The sequence below is a fragment of the Lithobates pipiens genome, unplaced genomic scaffold, assembly GCF_037356315.1.
Source record: "Lithobates pipiens isolate NorthernLeopardFrog02 unplaced genomic scaffold, aLitPip1_a1.2 Scaffold_1, whole genome shotgun sequence".
Taxonomy (NCBI): Eukaryota; Metazoa; Chordata; class Amphibia; order Anura; family Ranidae; genus Lithobates; species Lithobates pipiens.
The window spans coordinates 252,524,770-252,545,281 of record NW_027507685.1 but is presented as its reverse complement, the minus strand read 5'-3'; the positions used below and the strand labels follow the sequence as shown (position 1 = coordinate 252,545,281).

The window sequence follows — 20,512 nt, the reverse complement described above, 5'->3', positions numbered from 1 at the left end:
TTGACTGGGCTTGTTCTGGGCTCTGTATGGGGGCTGCACTCAGTACTTTGGATAGAAACAAGTACACAGTATAGAAGGATGTACTTTGTTCATATTTCATGTCTGAGGTTTACAACCATTCTATACGTCATTCGGTATAACATCAATAAATGATGTGTAAATACCAGGAATAGGAATAATCGTTTTTTTTTTATTCTCCGCAGAATCAAACAATGACCCAACCACCGACAAAACAGAGCCGACTCCAGTGGTTTCATCCTTCAGTGAGAGTGACGAAACCCCAGTGGCTTCAATCACCACACAGGCTGGGCCAACGCCACAGGATGAAACCACAAAGGACGAGGACAGAGAAGCGATCCCATCCAGTGAGGATGAGGACAGAGAAGCGATCCCATCCAGTGAGGATGAGGAAAAAGAAGTGATCTCATCCAGTGAGGACGAGGAAAATGAAGTGATCTCATCCAGTGAGGACGAGGAAAATGAAGTGATCTCATCTAGTGTGGACGAGGAAAATGATGTCATCTCATCCAGTGAGGACGAGGAAAAAGAAGGGATCTCATCCAGTGAGGACGAGGAAAATGAAGTGATCTCATCCAGTGAGGACGAGGAAAAAGAAGGGATCTCATCCAGTGGGGACGAGGAAAAAGAAGGGATCCCATCCAGTGAGGACGAGGAAAAAGAAGGGATCCCATCCAGTGAGGACGAGGAAAAAGAAGGGATCTCATCCAGTGAGGACGAGGAAAAAGAAGGGATCTCATCCAGTGAGGACGAGGACAGAGAAGAGATCCCACCCAGTGAGGACGAGGACAGAGAAGAGAAATCTTTAGGTTCTCCAATGCTGGACAACACGGTCCATGAGACAATTTCATTGGACTCATCCAGCACAGAGGAGGAGACAGAGGTTGTGTTGGAAGATTTTACCATCCACAGAAAACTTGGAGAAGGGGCCTATGGGAAGGTGATGTTGGCCTCTCATCCCTTCCATGAAGAGAAGGTGGCCATAAAGATGATTGAACTGGGATTAGGTGACTCCATGGATGACAATACAGAGTGCACCATACTGGAACACTGCGATAGCCATCCCTATATAACTCATCTGTATGCAAAATTCCAAACAGAGGTAAGTCTTTTTTATCTCCCTCATCCTATTTCTGTACTTCACCCCCTGCCTTCCTATATTCCTCCACAAAGTGAAATCTTACTTGTCTCTAATGTAACCTTTATCTCTTATTTTCACACAGACTCATCTGTTCTTTGTTATGGAATTCATGAGTGGCGGGACTCTAAAGGAACTGCTGGAGGCTTCAGCTCCACTTTCCAACAACATGATAAGGTAAGTGCAGTGACAGGGTTGTGATGGAGTCGGGGGTGGCTGACCACTGAGAACAGGCAGCGACACCCCCAGGCCCCTCCCACTGAGCCCCGTCCATCCACACCCCTATGTACTATAGGGGGAAGTCTCTTCATCTTTACCTTTTATAGGTCTGTGATGATTCTGAATGCTAATTCATATTTTTCTTTCTCCTTCAGATGCCTCACTGCCGAGATCATTTGTGGCCTGCAATACCTCCATGCTTGTGGGATCGTCCATAGGTAAGTATTAAGTTAGCTGACTAACAATCCCCCTTGGCTTCTGGTTTTATTGAATCAGGAAGACTTCCCACCAGACTTCCCAGTTGCGCTGTCTCCTTCCATCGGCTGTAGAAGTCTCCCTGCTCATGCCATATAAAATCCAGCAAGAGGAGTGAGACCTCCTCATGAATATAGCAGGTGGGCGGAGCTGGGAACTCCGGGACAGAGATCTTCCTGTAGGCAGATATAAGAGAAGCCAATGTCCACCCATCAATCTTCATTCTTCTTTGTATCTTTTCTTTCTTTATTATAATGTGGGATATGCAGAGCTAACGGTTCACTTCTTTTCTTCACAGAGATCTCAAACCCGCAAACATTCTGCTGGACAGCGACGGTCACATCAAGATCGGTGATTTTGGTCTCGCAATGATCGGAGTCACTGAGAATGTTAGGATTGAAGGATATGCGGGTACACCCGGTTACATTGCCCCAGAGGTAAGATTCCCGATATTAGACTGAATTGTAATATTTACTATGGAATGCAGAGAAGAGATTAACCACTTCCCGACCAGCGCATGACGATGTACGTCGACAGAATGGCACGGGCAGGCATATTGGCGTACAGGTACGTCCAATATTCGATGCCGTCCTGCCATCGGGAGCGCGCCGCCTGCAGCGCGCTCCCGCGCTGGTCGGGACCCCCGTGAGTCCGGTCGCGGGACCCGCGGACTCGATCACCGCAGGCATCCCCGCGATCGTCTCACAGAGCGCCCGAAAGGAGGAAATACTGTATAAACAACATTTCTCCATTCTGCCTAGCAACTAGTGACGCTGATCTCTGCTCCATGTGATTGGAGCAGAGATCAGTGTACACTAAATGAAAGCCCAACCCCCCCACAGTTAGTAACACACCCCTAGGAACACTTAACCCCTACACTGCCACCCACTGGTTAACCCCTTCACTGCCAGTGTCATTTACACAGGAATCACTGCATTTATATAGCAGTGATTACTGTATAAATGACAATGGTCCCAAAAATGTGTCAAAAATGTCCGATGGGTCCCCCAAAATGTTGCAGTCAAAATAAAAATCGCAGATCGCCGCCATTACTAGTAAAAAAAATAAAATAATAAAAAATTATTAATAAAAATGCTATAAAACGATCCCCTATTTTGTAAACGCTATAACTTTTGCGCAAACCAATCAATAATCGCTTATTGCGATTTTTTTTACCAAAAATATGTAGAAGAATACGTATCGGCCTAAACTGAGGGAAAAAAATGTTTTTTTATATATTTTTGGGGGATATTTATTATAACAAAAAGTAAAAAATAATGCGTTTTTTTCAAAATTGTCGCTCTATTTTTGTTTATAGCGCAAAAAATTTAAATCACAGAGGTGATCAAATACCACCAAAAGAAAGCTCTATTTGTGGGAAAAAAAAAGGACGTCAATTTTGTTTGGGAGCCACGTCGCACGACCGCGCAATTGTCAGTTAAAGCGATGCAGTGCCGAATCGCAAAAAGTGGTCTGGTCTTTGACCAGCAAAATGGTCCGGTCTGCAAGTAGTTAAGGGGCTCCCCTTTCATCAAGGCCACATTCCCATGATGGGCATTTTGAATTTTGACCTCCAAATACCCAGGTGTGAATGACAAATCGCACAATGTACATTTCAGATGCCATTTATATGAATCCCACCTAAAAATGCGGTGCGGTTCTGCCGCAACTGTCACGTGATCAACTGCGCTGCAATTGTGGTAAACGCATTGCGTGAAGCACGCTGCATAAAAGAAGTTCCTGAACTTTTTTTTTTTTTTTTGTCGACAACCTTCACGCAATCTGCAGCTCCAAATGCCAATGTATGAATGCAGACTAAATGGATAGGGTTAGACCCTCTCTCAGGTTTTTATTGGTGTCCTCATTAGGGAAGTCACACTCTTTATGTGTACTGGTGACCATTCTTAGTGAGAAAGAAAATACAGCAGGATGCAAAATGTTACAGCTGTCCCCAGAACAGGAATAGAGGAAAGTCTTCCAATGGTGACACCTGTTTGGGGACAAGATCCTAAGAGTAGAGTTTCTCTCACTTTGGGAGAATTCCTTTGACTTCCTCTTGAATCCCGGGGCCAGGAAGTAAAAGGAAATTCCCCCAATGGCACACAGACAGCAAAAATAAACTGGCAGGGGTCTCAACCCTTTCCGTACTCTATCCAAAACGTAGAAGACAAAAGTTTTGACTATATATAAATGCTAAGCCCCACCTCCAACATTCACAAGCTCCGCCTTAGTTTGATGTATTTTCAGCACAATTTTAGGACTCCTGGGAGGCTTCATACATCACATATGTCAGCATGGAGTCCCGTCTATCCTTTGCCTGGCCTAGGAATGTTCTCATCCTTTTTTCTCTCCTTATGTTTCTACAGGTCATAAAAAGGGAACCATACCACAACACAGCGGACTATTACTCCTTGGGAGTGATAGTGAATGAGATGTACACTAGTGTGTATCAGCTCAGACAGATCAAGAAACTCCAGAGCACCGCGTCAGGCCGTCCCAAGAACCAAGTTCATCCAACTGACAGGGATGTTCACCTCGAGGATCTCATAAGTATGGTGAGTATACACAGCTTTACCTTCTCTTTACAGACAAGACCCTTTCCAGGTTATACAGACCTTGTTAGGAGGTCAGAACACACCACTGTACATTCTTCCCACCACACATTCATGTGGCTCATAGCAATACTTTTATCACACTGACTGCTTAGTGGAAGGATCTGCCTTTACTTCTATTCACCCTGAGCATGTACTATACCAGGTACCATGCTACAACCCCATCCAATCATAACACAGTGGCGGGTTCACAAGCAAAATCAAGGAAGCTGAAATACGTCACTGTCAGAATCAAAGATTTACAATAGGGAGTTCTATTGGTCACATATGGTTGTTGTTCTCACTGTGTTTCTTATCATATTTCTTTCTTTTTTTTACAGCTCTTATGTGAAGACCAGGAAACACGGGCATACAAGGTCCGGGACATCAGACGGCACCCATTTTTTAAGACCATTGACTGGGACGAGGTGGAGAAAGGAAACTCACCTGCAGCATTTACACCACAGCCGGTAAGTATATGAATAATGGAGGGGTCCGTGTATATTGGGGGAGGGGAGATTATTCAGCAGCATCTAAGACGTGTTTTTTTTGTACAGAATTCTCACATTTGTGATTTTGTGATCGCCGCACAATCACATGGTCTGGGGACTTGTCTGAAGGAATTCTGTTGATTATTGGTGATAATTATTATGTATGTGTCAGGTACACAGCTTATTCCCACCAGAAACACAATTCCTGTCCTGGGCGACAGCACAGAGTCACTGTATCTATCTATCTATCTCTATATATATATATATATATATACACGTCAAGGATGTGTTAATGCAGTGCAGTGCTTCTTCTGATCACTAGAGGGAGCTAGGGTTGAAGGATTCCTCTTGGGGCATTTGCTGCACCTCGGGGGGGTTGGGCTCACTAAGCTTTGTCACCATTTACTGTATCAATCTGGAACACTAACGAATGTAATTTTCTCCTTCCAGAGTCTCAAACAAATGGAAGATTTGAACATGAATATGGAGGAATTTCTGGTCAATGAAGGAGTGATTCTGAAAAAACACAAAGACGTTCCCCGAATCAATGAAGAACTCATTGAAAAATGGGGGCTCCAGGATTGGTTTCCCTGCAACAGAGACTCGGAAAGCTCCACCGAAGACACCGAGGATTGAAGAAATCAAACAGATCCACACACCCAGACAATACAGGGAGGAGTCTAAATGGCATGGCTTGAACTATACTCCCGTCCCCTCACACCCCCCGCCGCCCTCAAAATCTTCACCTCTCCGTCTTCTAGGTTCCAGATCTTCAGCCATCTTGATAGACTAACCATGTGTTTAGACTGAGCGCACCCTCTACGCCTGCAGCCGCCTGACAACATAGCTAGACAGGCACAAGAGGAATGCAGAAGGAATGGGGGGGCATTCCCTCTGCATTGCTCATGTCACCATTTATCTCAGGAAAGTGCGTAGAGCTGGGAAAAGTGGACATCTCCTTCCTAAGCATGTTGTTTGGGGGAATTGTGGGGGCACCAGTGGCGTAACTAGAACCTTCAGGGCCCCGGTGCAAAAAATGATGGAGGGCCCCCCTGACCTCCGGGCCAGGGCCCTTCCCACTGATCTCAGGGGCAGCAGGACCTGGATAGAAGGGGGAACAATGCAGTAGTGGGGGTGGTGTGGGGGATCAGTGCAGTAGTGGGGGGTGGTGTGGGGGATCAGTGCAGTAGTGGGGGTGGTGTGGGGGATCAGTGCAGTAGTGGGGGTGGTGTGCGGAATCAGTGCAGTAGTGGGGGTGGTGTGGGGGATCAGTGCAGTAGTGGGGGTGGTGTGGGGGTATCAGTGCAGTAGTGGGGGTGGTGTGGGGGTATCAGTGCAGTAGTGGGGGTGGTGTGGGGGTATCAGTGCAGTAGTGGGGGTGGTGTGGGGGTGTGGGGATCAGTGGCAGTGTTGATATTGAGGGATGGGTGCCACTCACTTGCAGATCACTCTGTCCCCCTTCCTTGCTGGGTCTTGCTTGGATGAGCAGTAGCACTGAGCAGAGGGGATGGGCGGGGCCTGTGAGTGCAGGCAGGGCCAAAGAAGATGGGCGGAGCGGGCGGGGACTGTGCCCGTGAGTTCAGGCAGAGAGTATGGGTGGAGAGGATGGGCGAAGTGGGCGGGGACTGTGCCCCTAAGTGTGGGATGAGAGGATGGGTGGAGAGGATGGGCGGAGCCTTGCAGTGTGTCCGTCAATGCGCTCGGTAAGGATGGGCGGATCGGCAGGAGAGGATGGGCGGAGCCTTGCAGTGTGCCCGTCAATGCGCTCGGTAAGGATGGGCGGATCGGCAGGAGAGGATGGGAGGAGCCTTGCAGTATGCCCGTCAATGCGCTCGGTAAGGATGGGCGGATCGGCAGCAGAGGATGGGCGGAGCGTACTCCCCGTGAATGACTGTACACCGTGAGTGTACTGTACTTTCTCCCAGGCAGCGGCGGGCCCCCCTACAGTGGCGGAACCAGAGGGCCCAGTCGCCAATGCGACTGGTGCGACCCTGGTAATTCCGCCACTGGGGGGCACCAAGCCTGACTACATAGCTAGGAAGGAGACAGGAACTCTCCGGAGACAAGTGGTGGTGAGAGGAATGTCTCTGGAAAGTTCTGAGGCTGCGCTCAGTCTGACCTCATGACTAGTCAATAAAGATGGCTGAAGATCTGGAACCTAGAAGACGGTGAAGTGAAGATTTCAAGGGTGGCCGGGGTGTGAGCCGAGGCACGCCATTTAGACTCCTCCCCCATAGCCCGCTCCTCCTCCACATTTCCTGCCCATTGTATGTGCGGCAGTGACTTTGGGAGTGATTGGGATTGGTTGCTCCCTGGAGGGGTGGAGTTTGAGATCAGACCTCTTTCTAAATGGCCTTTTGGATTGTGGGCCTTGATGTTGGGGTCCTGTCTCTACATTCTTAGCAATATAAAGGGGAATGAACTGGACACTCTAAACTGATGATTCAGGGATTATCCGATCGCCTTATGGGGTCAGGAAGGAATTTTTTCCCCCTTTGGAGAGAATATGACCAAGGGGGGTTTTCGCCTTCCTCTGAATCATCATAAGGTTTAGGGTTCTGAAGAGGCTTCATCTCCGAGGAGTCAGAGATGAATAGATCGACAGATAGAAAGATATTCGATAAATAAAAATGTAATTATATATCTTGCTTGTCTCTTATATCAGGATGTAGGGAGGATAAAGAATAAAACCATCAATAAGGAGGAGGAGATCTTCTCCTCTGTAGTCAAGCTTCTTAGCTGCCCGACCATAACCCCCAACATTGGTATTAGTGGGGACAGTAATTGCCCCGACACGAGTGATCAATTGCAGCAATAATAACCCCCAACATTGGTGTCAGTGGCTGCAATCAGAGGAAGTTTGACTTACCTGTAATTTCCATATTTTAGAGCAATAGTCTCCAAACTTCGGCCCAAGGGCCAGATGTGGCCCTTTGCTTGCCTTTATCCGGCCCTTGGGGCACTATTCCTCCCGCTGACACCAACTATGGGGCGCTATTCCTTCTACTGATACAAGTCACTATTACTCTCACTGACACCAAAAATGGGGCTCCATTCCTCCCACTGACACCAATGATGAGGCACTATTCCTCCCACTGACACCAATGAGGGGACACTAATCCTCCCACTGACACCAATGATGAGGTACCATTCCTCCCACTGACACCAATGATGGGGCACTATTCCTCCCACTGACACCAATGAGGGGACACTAATCCTCCCACTGACACCAATGAGGGGACACTAATCCTCCCACTGACACCAATGATGAGGTACCATTCCTCCCACTGACACCAATGATGGGGCACTATTCCTCCCACTGACACCAATGATGGGGCACTATTCCTCCCACTGACACCAATGATGGGGCACTATTCCTCCCACTGACACCAATGATGAGGTACCATTCCTCCCACTGACACCAATGACGGGGCACTATTCCTCCCACTGACACCAATGATGGGGCACTATTCCTCCCACTGATAACAATGATGGGGCACTATTCCTCCCACTGATAACAATGATGGGGCACCATTCCTCCCACTGACACCAATGATGGGGCACCATTCCTCCCACTGACACCAATGATGGGGCACTATTCCTCCCACTGACACCAATGATGGGGCACTATTCCTCCCACTGACACCAATGATGGGGCACTATTCCTCCCACTGACACCAATGATGAGGTACCATTCCTCCCACTGACACCAATGACGGGGCACTATTCCTCCCACTGACACCAATGATGGGGCACTATTCCTCCCACTGATAACAATGATGGGGCACTATTCCTCCCACTGATAACAATGATGGGGCACTATTCCTCCCACTGACACCAATGATGGGGCATTACTTCTCCCACTGATACCAATGATGGGGCACTATTCCTCCCACTGACACCAATGATGGGGCACTACTTCTCCCATCGATAACAATGATGGGGGCACTATTGCTCCCACTGATACCAATGATGGGGCACTATTCCTCCCACTGACACTAATGATGGGGCACTACTTCTCCCACTGATACCAATGATGGGGCACTATTCCTCCCACTGACACCAATGATGAGGCACTATTCCTCACACTGACACCAATGATGAGGCACTATTCCTCCCACTGACACCAATGATGGGGCATTGGTTACATCCATTGACACAGGACATTTTCTACTTCCATTGGGAAAAGTCCGGCCCACCTAAAGTCTGAAGAACACCAAACTTGTTAGGAAAGATTGGAGACCCCTGTCTTAGAGCATTGTTTGCCAAACTTTTGCATGTCCTCTGCATTCCTCTTGTCACCATTTGTCTCAGGAAAGTGCCTAGAGCTGAGAAAAGTGGACATCCCCTTCCTAGGTATGTTGTTGGGGGAAGTGTGAGGGCCCCAAGCCTGACTACTAGGGATGCACCGAAATTTTCGGCCGCCGAAACATATCGGCCGAAAATGCCCTTTTTGGCAATTTGTCAAAAGGAAAAAATGGCCGATAATTGAGCCAGGAAATGGGGCGAGGCCTGGTGATTCCCATCATGGGGGGTGTATAGCGCAGGAGAGCCACCTCCGCTGCCTGGTTGAATACAGCGCCGGGAATATCCCAGCTTTAATTTCAATAGCTGTGTGTTCCCCGTCGTGCGCCGTCACATACAGCCCCTCCCCCTTGTCCAGGGGAACTTTGATAGACAGATCACCTGTCCCAGGATTGGACGGGTGATCTGTCTATCAAAGTGCCCGGACAAGGGGGAGGGGCTCTATGTGACGGCACGCGACGGACACACAGCTATTGAAATTAAAGGTGGGATGTTCCCGGCGCTCTATTCAACCAGGCGGCGGAAGTGGCTCTCCTCTCTTCCCTGCACTTAGGACAACCCTGGCTGCACTGGGGACAACACTGGCTGCAGTTATTTCTTTTATCATGCCCGCAGTCTCTGACCATCTCCTGTACCATGTCCCCAGTCTCTGACCATCTCCTGTATAAAACTATTTTTTAAAAACAGTAATTTTTGGTATCGGTTAGTTTCAGTATCGGTTTCGGTTTTCGGCCTAGTGTATTTTTCATTTTCGGTATCAGTTTCGGCACCAAAAAACCCATTCGGTGCATCCCTACTGACTACATAACTAGGAAGGAGACAGTAAATCTCTGTAGACAAGCAACGGCAAGAGGAATGCAGAAGGAGAGGGGGCATGTCTCCTGCATTCCTCTTATCATTGTTTGTCTCAGGAAAGTACTGAGGCTGCGCTCAGTCTGGCATCACGACTAGTCAATCAAGATTGCTGAAGATCTGGAACCTAGAAGACAGTGAAGTGAAGATTTCAAGGGAGGCCGGGGGGTGAGGGGAGGCGAGTATAGTTCCACTTTAAGTGGTTTAAGGCATGCCATTTGGACTCCTCCCCCATAGCCCGCTCCTCCTCCACATTTCCTGCCCATTGTATGTGCGGCAGTGACTTTGGGAGTGATTGGGATTGGTTGCTCCCTGGAGGGGTGGAGTTTGGGGTCAGACCTCTTTCTAAATGGCCTTTTCGAGGGTGGCGGTGGTGTGAGGGGAGGCGAGTATAGTTCCACTTTAAGTGGTTCAAGGGTGTGAGGGGGCGGGGCCAGGCCTGGGCTCCGTGTCTGATTGGATACAATTTTTGATGGGTGGGGCTCCAGGGGGGATCCCAGGAGGAGGCCCAAGGTAAATTGGGCATAAGAGAACAGCCTGTTAAACTAAAGGACTTTAAATCTAAAATTACTGTTATTATTTGTTACAATGTTATTTGGTAGATCTGTATCATATATAGCCCAAAAAATTACAACCAACTCTATGGATTCAACACCCCACCCCCCCCCCCATCCCCAAAGTAATGTCAAAGATTATATTCATAGGACCATGAATCCCAGTCCACAAAAATAAAATATTAATGATATAACACAGGGGTGCCAAATGTGTAGAAGTAGAACAAAACTCTGGATAGCCGCACTCCGGGTTGAGTAAAAATTAGGTGCCTTTATTTCTTCAAATGCAAGTGCAAAACTCCATTGAACAACACATCACAGCAAAAGGGGAACAAAAAAGATTTTTGAACAAGGTTTCCGACGCGTTTCACGCTACAAACAGCGCTTACTCATAGGGGTGCCAAACTCAATTTCATTTTCACGCTGCATCAGTAGTATGGTTGCCCTCAAAGGGTGATACATACAGAGTTCAGGGTTAACCATGCAGCCTCACCCGTGTCCATCATTGCAGCCTCACCCGTGTCCATCATCGCAGCCTCACCCGTGTCCATCATCGCAGCCTCACCCGTGTCCATCATCGCAGCCTCACCCGTGTCCATCATCGCAGCCTCACCCGTGTCCATCATTGCAGCCTCACCCGTGTCCATCATTGCAGCCTCACCCGTGTCCATCAGTGCAGCCTCACCCGTGTCCATCATTGCAGCCTCACCCGTGTCCATCATTGCAGCCTCACCCGTGTCCATCATTGCAGCCTCACCCGTGTCCATCATTGCAGCTTCACCCGTGTCCATCATTGCAGCCTCACCCGTGTCCATCATTGCAGCCTCACCCGTGCATAGCAATAGAGAGCGTTGAGGAAGAGGAGAGCCGCCTTGATCACAGAGCGGGGTTTGCCCGCCGAAACAGCTTACATTAAAATTGCAGTCTGTGGGCCGTCACACACAGCCCCGCCCTCCTGAACCCTCACCTCTGACAGACAGAACGCCGGTCCAATGCCAGGGCACGTTCTGTAAGTCACAGGTGAGGGGTCAGGGGGGCAGGGCTGTGTGTGACAGCGTGGACTGCAATTCTAATGTAAGCTGTAACATGGGGCAAACCCCGCATTGTGATCAATGCCGGCTCTCCTCTTCCTCTATGATGATCCGGCCGCCCCCTCTCTTCCTCCACGCTCTCTTCCTCTGGGAGAACGGCTCCCATTCATCCCCGCATGTCGGCGGTGCTCGCACCCCTGCTCCTAGGCAGCCCAGCTCCTCGCCAGCCCTCATTTTCCACTCACAAAATGCGAGTGGAAAATTTGAGGGCTTGGTTTAGTACGGCTTCAGGCTGGGTTCATTACATCGTATGTAATTCACACAGGAATCGCACCGCATTTCTGTGCGAATCACAAGTCATTATGTGCAGTGAGATTGGAGCCCATCATTTCAAACGGCTCAAATCGCACAGCATCAGCACGAAAAAGGTGCTGGCACTCTTTGTTTTCCTGCACTGGAATCGAATCGCATGGGAGTTTGTATCCATGCGATCCGATTTTAGCAAATGCACCTCTTTCTGCGACCTGCTTTTGGGGCGTCAAGATTTAATTGACACCCGCAGCAGATGGCATGAACACAGTGCGATTGCTATGCGGAAAATGCAATGATTCCTGTGCGTTTCCCAAATCGCATCCATGTAAACCCAGCATTAGGGTGGACTTTTCCCCCCATCCAGCGCCACATACTGATATGATACATTCTTTCCTTTTACTTACAATTACTGGTATTTCGAGTGTTGTCACCCCGGGATCATGGATGTATCCTGAGAACTTCCTGTCACATGTTCCAGAAGTAAAAATGGCCGCTGTGATACAACTGAAGAGGAAAAGAAAAACAAACAATTACTAATCACTTCTACAGAGGCCTTTTGTTGTCTTACACTATATTACCAAAAGTATTGGGACGCCTGCCTGTACACACACATGAAAAAAAATAAAAATAAAGGGATACTGTTAAAAAAAAAAAAAAAATAAAAAAAGTAAGGTGCCCCCATCCCCCCGTGCTCACATGCAGAAGTGAACGCATACGTAAGCGGTGTTCACACCACACATGTGAGAGCAATAATTCTATCACTAGACCTCCTCTGTAACTCCAAACTGGTAACCAGTAAAAATGTTCTAAGCATCACCTATGGAGATTTCTAAGCAGCATCATTTTTCTTCATTCCACAAAACATGTGCAATTTTAAAGTGCGACATGTTAGGTATCTATTTACTCGGCATAAAGTCCTCTTTTATATTTTACTAAAAAACTGGGTTATATATTGTGGGGCTTATCGTTCATTAAATATCGATGCAACATAACAAAAAAATTGCAACACCCACCATTTTATTCTCTAGGGCCTCTGCTTTAAAAAATACACATAATGTTTCTAAGTAATTTTCTAGCAAAACAATGATGATTTGTGTCAGACACTTGTGGCCCCGGAGAAGCCAGCTGATGCTCAGTGATGTCCAAGCCACATATAAGATCCAAGCCCTGAAGGAGGAGATCTTTTAGCCCCTGAAACGCATTTGTTGCCCATCTTGTCTTGTTATGGGTGAACAATAACGTGAAAAGATTTGGGGCTCTTGGACTTTTGGTCCGGCGCCTCGATTAGACTTCTTCTACGTGGATCTTAAACTCTGGGTGACCTATTTATGGGGTCCTCAGTTCTTGCTGAGAGCGGTCCTCACCGGAGCCATGGTGTTCTGGATGGATCCGGATCACCTCCATCAATCATCAGCTACTGATTGGTGGAATCTGGTGAATGGTAATCATAGGACAGGACTGAGGGGGCACTCACACCAAGACGATGGATGGTGATGTGTTATGTTGGCAACGCAGCACTATAGAGGGAAAATCAGACATGCGCAATTTCCGGTGAGGAAATGCACAGCGGGTGCGATCCCTCATTGGGCTGCCACTGACAGCGACTGGCACTGCGAGACATAAATGTGTTCCTGCGATGTGTGAGCGACTCCCATAGAAGGTGCACCATGGGAAAGATCAACCGACCCACCATGATCCCACCATTCAGGTCCACAACTGATTGAGACCCTCAAAATACCAAAACCTGATAGAGACCCCCATAATAATAGAACCTGATATAGACCCCCATAATAATAAAACCTGATATAGACCCCCATAATAATAAAACCTGATATAGACCCCCATAATAATAGAACCTGATAGAGACCCCCATAATAATAAAACCTGATATAGACCCCCATAATAATAGAACCTGATAGAGACCCCCATAATAATAAAACCTGATATAGACCCCCATAATAATAGAGCCTGATATAGACCCCCATAATAATAGAACCTGATATAGACCCCCATAATAATAAAACTGATAGAGACCCCCATAATAATAGAGCCTGATATAGACCCCCATAATAATAGAGCCCAATAGAGACCCCCATAATAATAGAACCTGATAGAGACCCTCAAAATAATAGAACCTGATAGAGACCCTCATAATAATAGAACCCGATAGAGACCCCCATAATAATAGAACCCGATAGAGACGCCCATAATAATAGAACCCGATATAGACCCCCATAATAATAGAACCTGATAGAGACCCCCATAATAATAGAGCCCGATATAGACTCCCATAATAATAGAACCTGATATAGACCCCCATAATAATAAAACCTGATAGAGACCCCCATAATAATAGAACCCGATATAGACCCCCATAATAATAGAACCTGACAGAGACCCCCATAATAATAGAGCCCGATATAGACTCCCATAATAATAGAACCTGATATAGACCCCCATAATAATAGAACCCGATATAGACCCCCATAATAATAGAACCTGATAGAGACCCCCATAATAATAGAACCTGATAGAGACCCCCATAATAATAGAACCCGATATAGACCCCCATAATAATAAAACTGATAGAGACCCCCATAATAATAGAACCCGATAGAGACCCCTATAATAATAGAGCCCGATATAGACCCCCATAATAATAGAACCTGATAGAGACCCTCAAAATAATAGAACCTGATAGAGACCCCCATAATAATAGAACCCGATAGAGACGCCCATAATAATAGAACCCGATATAGACCCCCATAATAATAAATCTGATAGAGACCCCCATAATAATAGAGCCCGATAGAGACCCCCATAATAATAGAACCCGATAGAGACCCCCATAATAATAGAACCCGATAGAGACCCCCATAATAATAGAGCCCGATAGAGACCCCCATAATAATAGAGCCCGATAGAGACCCCCATAATAATAGAACCTGATATAGACCCCCATAATAATAGAGTCCGATAGAGACCCTCATAATAATAGAACCCGATATAGACCCCCATAATAATAAAACCTGACAGAGACACCCATAATAATAGACTCTGGGGGAGACCTCAGCCCGTTCTATAGTATTGTTCTTGTTCTCTATGGATGGAGATGTCTTCTCCTCAGAAGGTGTCCCCAGGACAGGAAGTGAGGTGAAATCTCCTCAGAGGAGTACAGAATATAAACACAGGAATGTCCGGGGATGAGGACCACCATGACAAGTCCATACAGATCTACCCCCTCCCCCCAGAAAAAAAGCCTGAGAGCCCACCAAGCGCCCCTCACTGAGCACAGAGCACAACACCCAGCATCCCCGAAACGAGCCGTGCACCGTCCTGTAGTGTACTGCGTGTCCATGGTGACCGAAATAATCCGTACCGGAAGTGACGTTTGGTCGCGGCCATCTTGGTACACCCCACACTCGTATGCATTAAGCCTACATTCAGAAGGCAGCAAGCGGACATCTTTATACACCCACCGAAGTCTTACACTTCACAAATATTTTTGCATATAATCAGATTTTATATAGTGATATACAAGATTTAGAAATCCATGAAATTGTTTTGAAGTAATTTTTTTAAGCAGTGACAAACCCACTGATCTGACAAAACACTGCTGCTTTTAAAAACCTCAAAACAATGACATGGATTTCTAAATCCTGTATATCACTATATATGATCAGATTATTTGTAACAATAATAGTGAAATGTAAGACTGCGGTGGGTGTATAAAGATGTCCGCTCGCCGCCTTCTGACTGTAGGATGACTGCATACAAATGTTGGGTGTAGTAACTAGTAAGATGGGCGTGACTTCCGGGTAAGGGGGAGAGAGATGCTACCCTGCGCAGGGGGAGGAGCTCCAAAGAAAGACCGGTGTTCTGTCATATAGTGTCCGGCCATCATATAGTGTCAGCCCCGTACTGCGCATGCGCAGTACGGAGCAGACGAAGCTTTGGAAAATCTCCGAAGCTGAACGGCGCCTGCACCGTGAGTGGAGGTGGTAGCCCCACCATCCAAGCGGACATATGGCTTTGAATATAAGAGGGCTCCTCGCGGGCGAGCTCGCCACGCTTCGGGCTCAGCGCTCGGCTCTATTATATTCCTAAGAAAAAGTACTGCGCTAAAGAATCACACAAAAAACAAATCTAGATCCCTAGAAGCTGCGATTAATACGATGTGATACACACCTATAAATCATATAAATCAGGAATTTTAACCGCGCTCTCACTAATAGTAAATCTATATAAAAAAAAATTAAATTAACACCTAAAACCCCAAAAGAAAATTGTAAGAAAAAAAAAAAAAAGAAAGACATAAAAAACAAAAAATATATATACACATCATAAATAATCAAAAATTGTAGTGCCAAAATACAAATAAGTGAATAAATTAAATTATACTCTATGATTTCAAATTCATACAATAATAAAGTGCACAAAATTTGTGTAAACGAAAATAAGGTGCTCAAAAATTGCGTATAAGCAACGGTTCCTCATAAAGATGTGATCATGAGCATACAGAAATAAAGTGCACAGAATTTGTGTAAACAATCACAGATATTATAAATAGAGTGCTCAAAAATTACATATAAGCAACAGTTCCTCATAAAGATATAATCATGGGCCTGACAGTCCAATAAACGAAAATGTTTCTTACAAAGAAATCCTGTGCAGGTGCAAAAAAAAAGAGGGTTTCCTTCACCAACACCGTGCTGATAAATAGTAAAAATGCGCGCTTACCAAATCTCAAAATCAGAAAGGCATTTGTTATCAGAAATCTTAGGGGTCATCACACCGGAGCATCAACTCGTTTTCACGCGGTTGAACCACTGTGCTGCCAGATGACTGCAGCACAGTGATTCAACCGCGTGAAAACGAGTTGATGCTCCGGTGTGGTGACCCCTAAGATTTCTGATAACAAATGCCTTTCTGATTTTGAGATTTGGTAAGCGCGCATTCTTACTATATAGGTCAGTAACCCATTTGTATATAGGTCAGTCACCCCTTTGTATATAGGTCAGTCACCCCTCTGTATATAGGTCAGTGACCCCTCTGTATATAGGTCAGTGACCCCTTTGTATATAGGTCAGAGACCCCTCTGTATATAGGTCAGGGACCCCTCTGTATATGGGTCAGAGACCCCTTTGTATATAGGTCAGAGACCCCTCTGTATATAGGTCAGTGACTCCTCTGTATATAGGTCAGTCACCCCTCTGTATATAGGTCAGTGACCCCTTTGTATATAGGTCAGTGACCCCTCTGTATATAGGTCAGTGACCCCTCTGTATATAGGTCAGTGACCCCTTTGTATATAGGTCAGCGACCCCTCTGTATATAGGTCAGCGACCCCTCTGTATATAGGTCAGTGACCCCTTTGTATATAGGTCAGCGACCCCTCTGTATATAGGTCAGTGACCCCTCTGTATATAGGTCAGTGACCCCTCTCTATATAGGTCAGTGACCCCTCTCTATATAGGTCAGTGACCCCTCTGTATATAGGTCAGCGACCCCTCTGTATATAGGTCAGCGACCCCTCTGTATATAGGTCAGTGACCCCTCTCTATATTGGCCAGTGACCCCTCTGTATATAGGTCAGCGACCCCTCTGTATATAGGTCAGCGACCCCTCTGTATATAGGTCAGCGACCCCTCTGTATATAAGTCAGTGACCCCTCTGTATATAGGTCATAGAAAATACAAGTTGTGACCCGGCACACCCATAGTGACATGTCTCCATCCCTGTTTTATACATAGAAGCAAAAATAGCAAAGGTTCTGGGACATTAATTGAGGCTTGTCACCTAAATCAATAATAATAATCATACATAGAGTACATGTAGTTGTATATTTATGAAGACAGTCATGATTAGACATTCCATGATCATACATGATTGCAGTTTCAGATGATAATAAAATGAGATAAAAACAGATAAGAGCCGACAAATAGGAAATTCATAATAAATGGAATAAATTCACATTAAATTGATAATAGTAGGCAGATTCTAATGAATAAAATATCTTGGCATTCTAGGGCTTAACGCGTTTCGTGGATCAAGTCCACTTCATCAGAAGCCTGATGCTAGGTAAAATCTAAAGATGTAAATATGAAAAATTAATAATAACTCCTTGTCAGGGGGAAAAAAATGGAATACTTACAAGTCGGCTCAAGAAAAACCAGCATGTAAATGTGGAATGAGGATGTGCAACGAATGTCTGACCCGAGGCTGAAGCAGGAGAACCCGTCCAGGCCAAGGGAAGCATTCAAAGAGCAGGCCAGGTTTCCAAGGTGCAGTCCACATAGTGTAGGGGAAAATGAAGGCACATCTATCCTACATGGATCTATAAAAAATATGTATATACAGTATCTCACAAAAGTAAGTACACCCCTCACATTTTTGTAAATATTTTATTCTATCTTCTCATGTGACAACACTGAAGAAATGACACTTTGCTACAATGTAAAGTATGTATTCTCCCCCTGTGCTTGCTTCCTATGGAGGACCCAGTTTTCTCCCACAGTCCATAACAAACACACTGGCAGGTTAACTGACTTCTAACCAAATTGCCCCTACAGTGCCTGGATTACACCAACAGTGACATGAGAGGTGTAAGGTCCTTGGTGTGCTGGCACAGGCGGAAGCTGCACTTCATAGAATCTGGCTTTATTGAACTGGTAAATTGGTAAAGCTGGATCTAGTGGAGGAAGAATAAAACATGTAATAAACCATGGGTATATATGTGAGGGGAGGGGAGATTGCTGTATATGTGAGGTGAGATTGGTAAATATGTGGGGGAGGGATTGGCGAGTTGAAAGGAACCCTCCCCTGAGGTCCTGTTTCTGATTGGTAGAGATGCAGTAAGCGGGGGCGGAGTACCTGCTTCCTGTACGGGTGCTTGTACTTGCTGAGAGTGGCTTGCAGGCTCTGTTGTCTCCAGATCAGGATCTCTTTAGCATGTTGGGCCCCGGAGTCCGCAGTCAGGGGGTGTCTGCTGAACGATGGAGTCTGCTGAAAGGATAAATGACAGGAGAGGGTAAAACTTCACCTAAGAAAACAAATTGTAGAAATAATGTTATAAAGCTTCTCCCAAAACTTTGGGTTTTGTCATGTACACTATAGTGTTATCCCAAGTCTGATTCTTGTACTTATCTATCCAGGGGAGCGATCTTCCTGCAGGAATTCCCAGCTCCGGACAAATGCTGCAGAAAATCTCCCCATTGTGGGAGGGGCAGAGACACAAACTACTACAGGAAAACTCCCTATTGTGGGAGGGGCAGAGACACAAACTACTACAGGAAATCTCCCCATTGTGGGAGGGGCAGAGACACAAACTACTGCAGAAAATCTCCCCATTGTGGGAGGGGCAGAGACACAAACTACTGCAGGAAATCCCCCCATTGTGGGAGGGGCAGAGACACAAACTACTGCAGGAAATCCCCCCATTGTGGGAGGGGCAGAGACACAAACTACTGCAGGAAATCACACCATTCACATTCACACTGTTCAGCTGCTTGATCGTTCTTACAGGTGGGAGGGGCAGAGACACAAACTACTACAGGAAATCTCCCCATTGTGGGAGGGGCAGAGACACAAACTACTGCAGAAAATCTCCCCATTGTGGGAGGGGCAGAGACACAAACTACTGCAGGAAATCCCCCCATTGTGGGAGGGGCAGAGACACAAACTACTGCAGGAAATCTCCCCATTGTGGGAGGGGCAGAGACACAAACTACTGCAGGAATTCTCCCCATTGTGGGAGGGGCAGAGACACAAACTACTGCAGGAAATCACACCATTCACATTCACACTGTTCCGCTGCTTGATCGTTCTTACAGGTGGGAGGGGATGTACCCCCCTCCCGATGCCCTCCTGTGCTTCTACTGTCTCGTCGAACACATAGGAAGGAATCCGCCGGTGTCTGAAGTTAGCCATAGAGAGAACCAAGGGCCAGATGGTCCCCGGCAGTCTCTATGACCCTCAGAGGCCCGGGCACGACGTTATGATGTCACATCTGGGCCGACGGACGTAAATGAAAGCCTGAGATTTTTTATATATATATAGTGCCAGCTCCTGAAGAGCACGAGCTATGTTTTTAAAATGTAATGTTACACCTGAACTGCAGTTTGGTTTGGGTACAATTATTCCAAACTTGGACCTCAGCATCAGTCTGACTGGACTATAGGGTGTTCAGCCTGGCCATAGGGGGCACCGTCTCTTCTGGCAGGCATGGAACCACAGTCTGGTTGGGTGCTTTAAGGTTACTTTCTCTCGGAGCCGGCCCAGTGGGAGGGTCACTCTTGCTGTGCTTTCTGGGCGAGGGTACTTAAGATGTGGATGTCACGTGGTTTGGGGTTCCAGTCCAGAAGTACGTTCGGACTCCATGGTCCTGGTCCTCCTGACCAGCCCCCAGGAAGGCTATGGCCTGGGGTGCGGATCCACCCGACTTTACACCTCAGGGCTGGCTAGCCCGAGGCAAGGAAACTAAAGAAAGGATTCCGAGGTGGTCCGGTGCCGTCTCCGGTAGTTGTGGAGGCCCAGCAACTTCGAAGCTATCCAGGGGAGGACTCTTCAGAAGAAGGCCACGTACGGGTTGCCTTCTTAGCAAGAGCCTGGTGGGGCTGAGTGACCTAAGTGAATCCAACCTCGTGGGTATCAACAAACCGGCTGAAAGATCCAGGTATCACACAAGTGTTCTACAAGTCCTAGTTTCCTACATGTTCTACAATAACGTCTGTGGCAGAGACTTATT

The 20,512-nt window shown here is 46.7% G+C and overlaps 1 protein-coding gene across 12 annotated transcripts in view; it reads right to left on the bottom strand.

Annotated features, from left to right (window-relative positions):
- Positions 1–18,786, bottom strand: part of LOC143986708 (uncharacterized) — a 123,356-nt gene extending 104,570 nt beyond the window's left edge. For 4 of the 12 annotated variants that reach the window (XR_013276566.1, XM_077485131.1, XM_077485114.1 and 1 more), the window contains exons 1-2: positions 15,039–15,116; positions 12,171–12,270 (exon numbers count right to left, since the gene is read on the bottom strand). Coding sequence is in view for 4 of the 12 variants with exons in the window: in XM_077485157.1 (XP_077341283.1) it covers positions 12,171–12,270; positions 15,053–15,078 (126 nt within the window). In the remaining 8 variants the exon portion in view is untranslated. Of the gene's footprint in view, positions 1–12,170; positions 12,271–15,038; positions 15,119–18,639 lie in introns of those variants that run through there. The other 8 variants (XM_077485157.1, XM_077485163.1, XM_077485166.1 and 5 more) reach the window with 3 other exon arrangements.
- Positions 18,787–20,512: the final 1,726 nt, after the last annotated feature.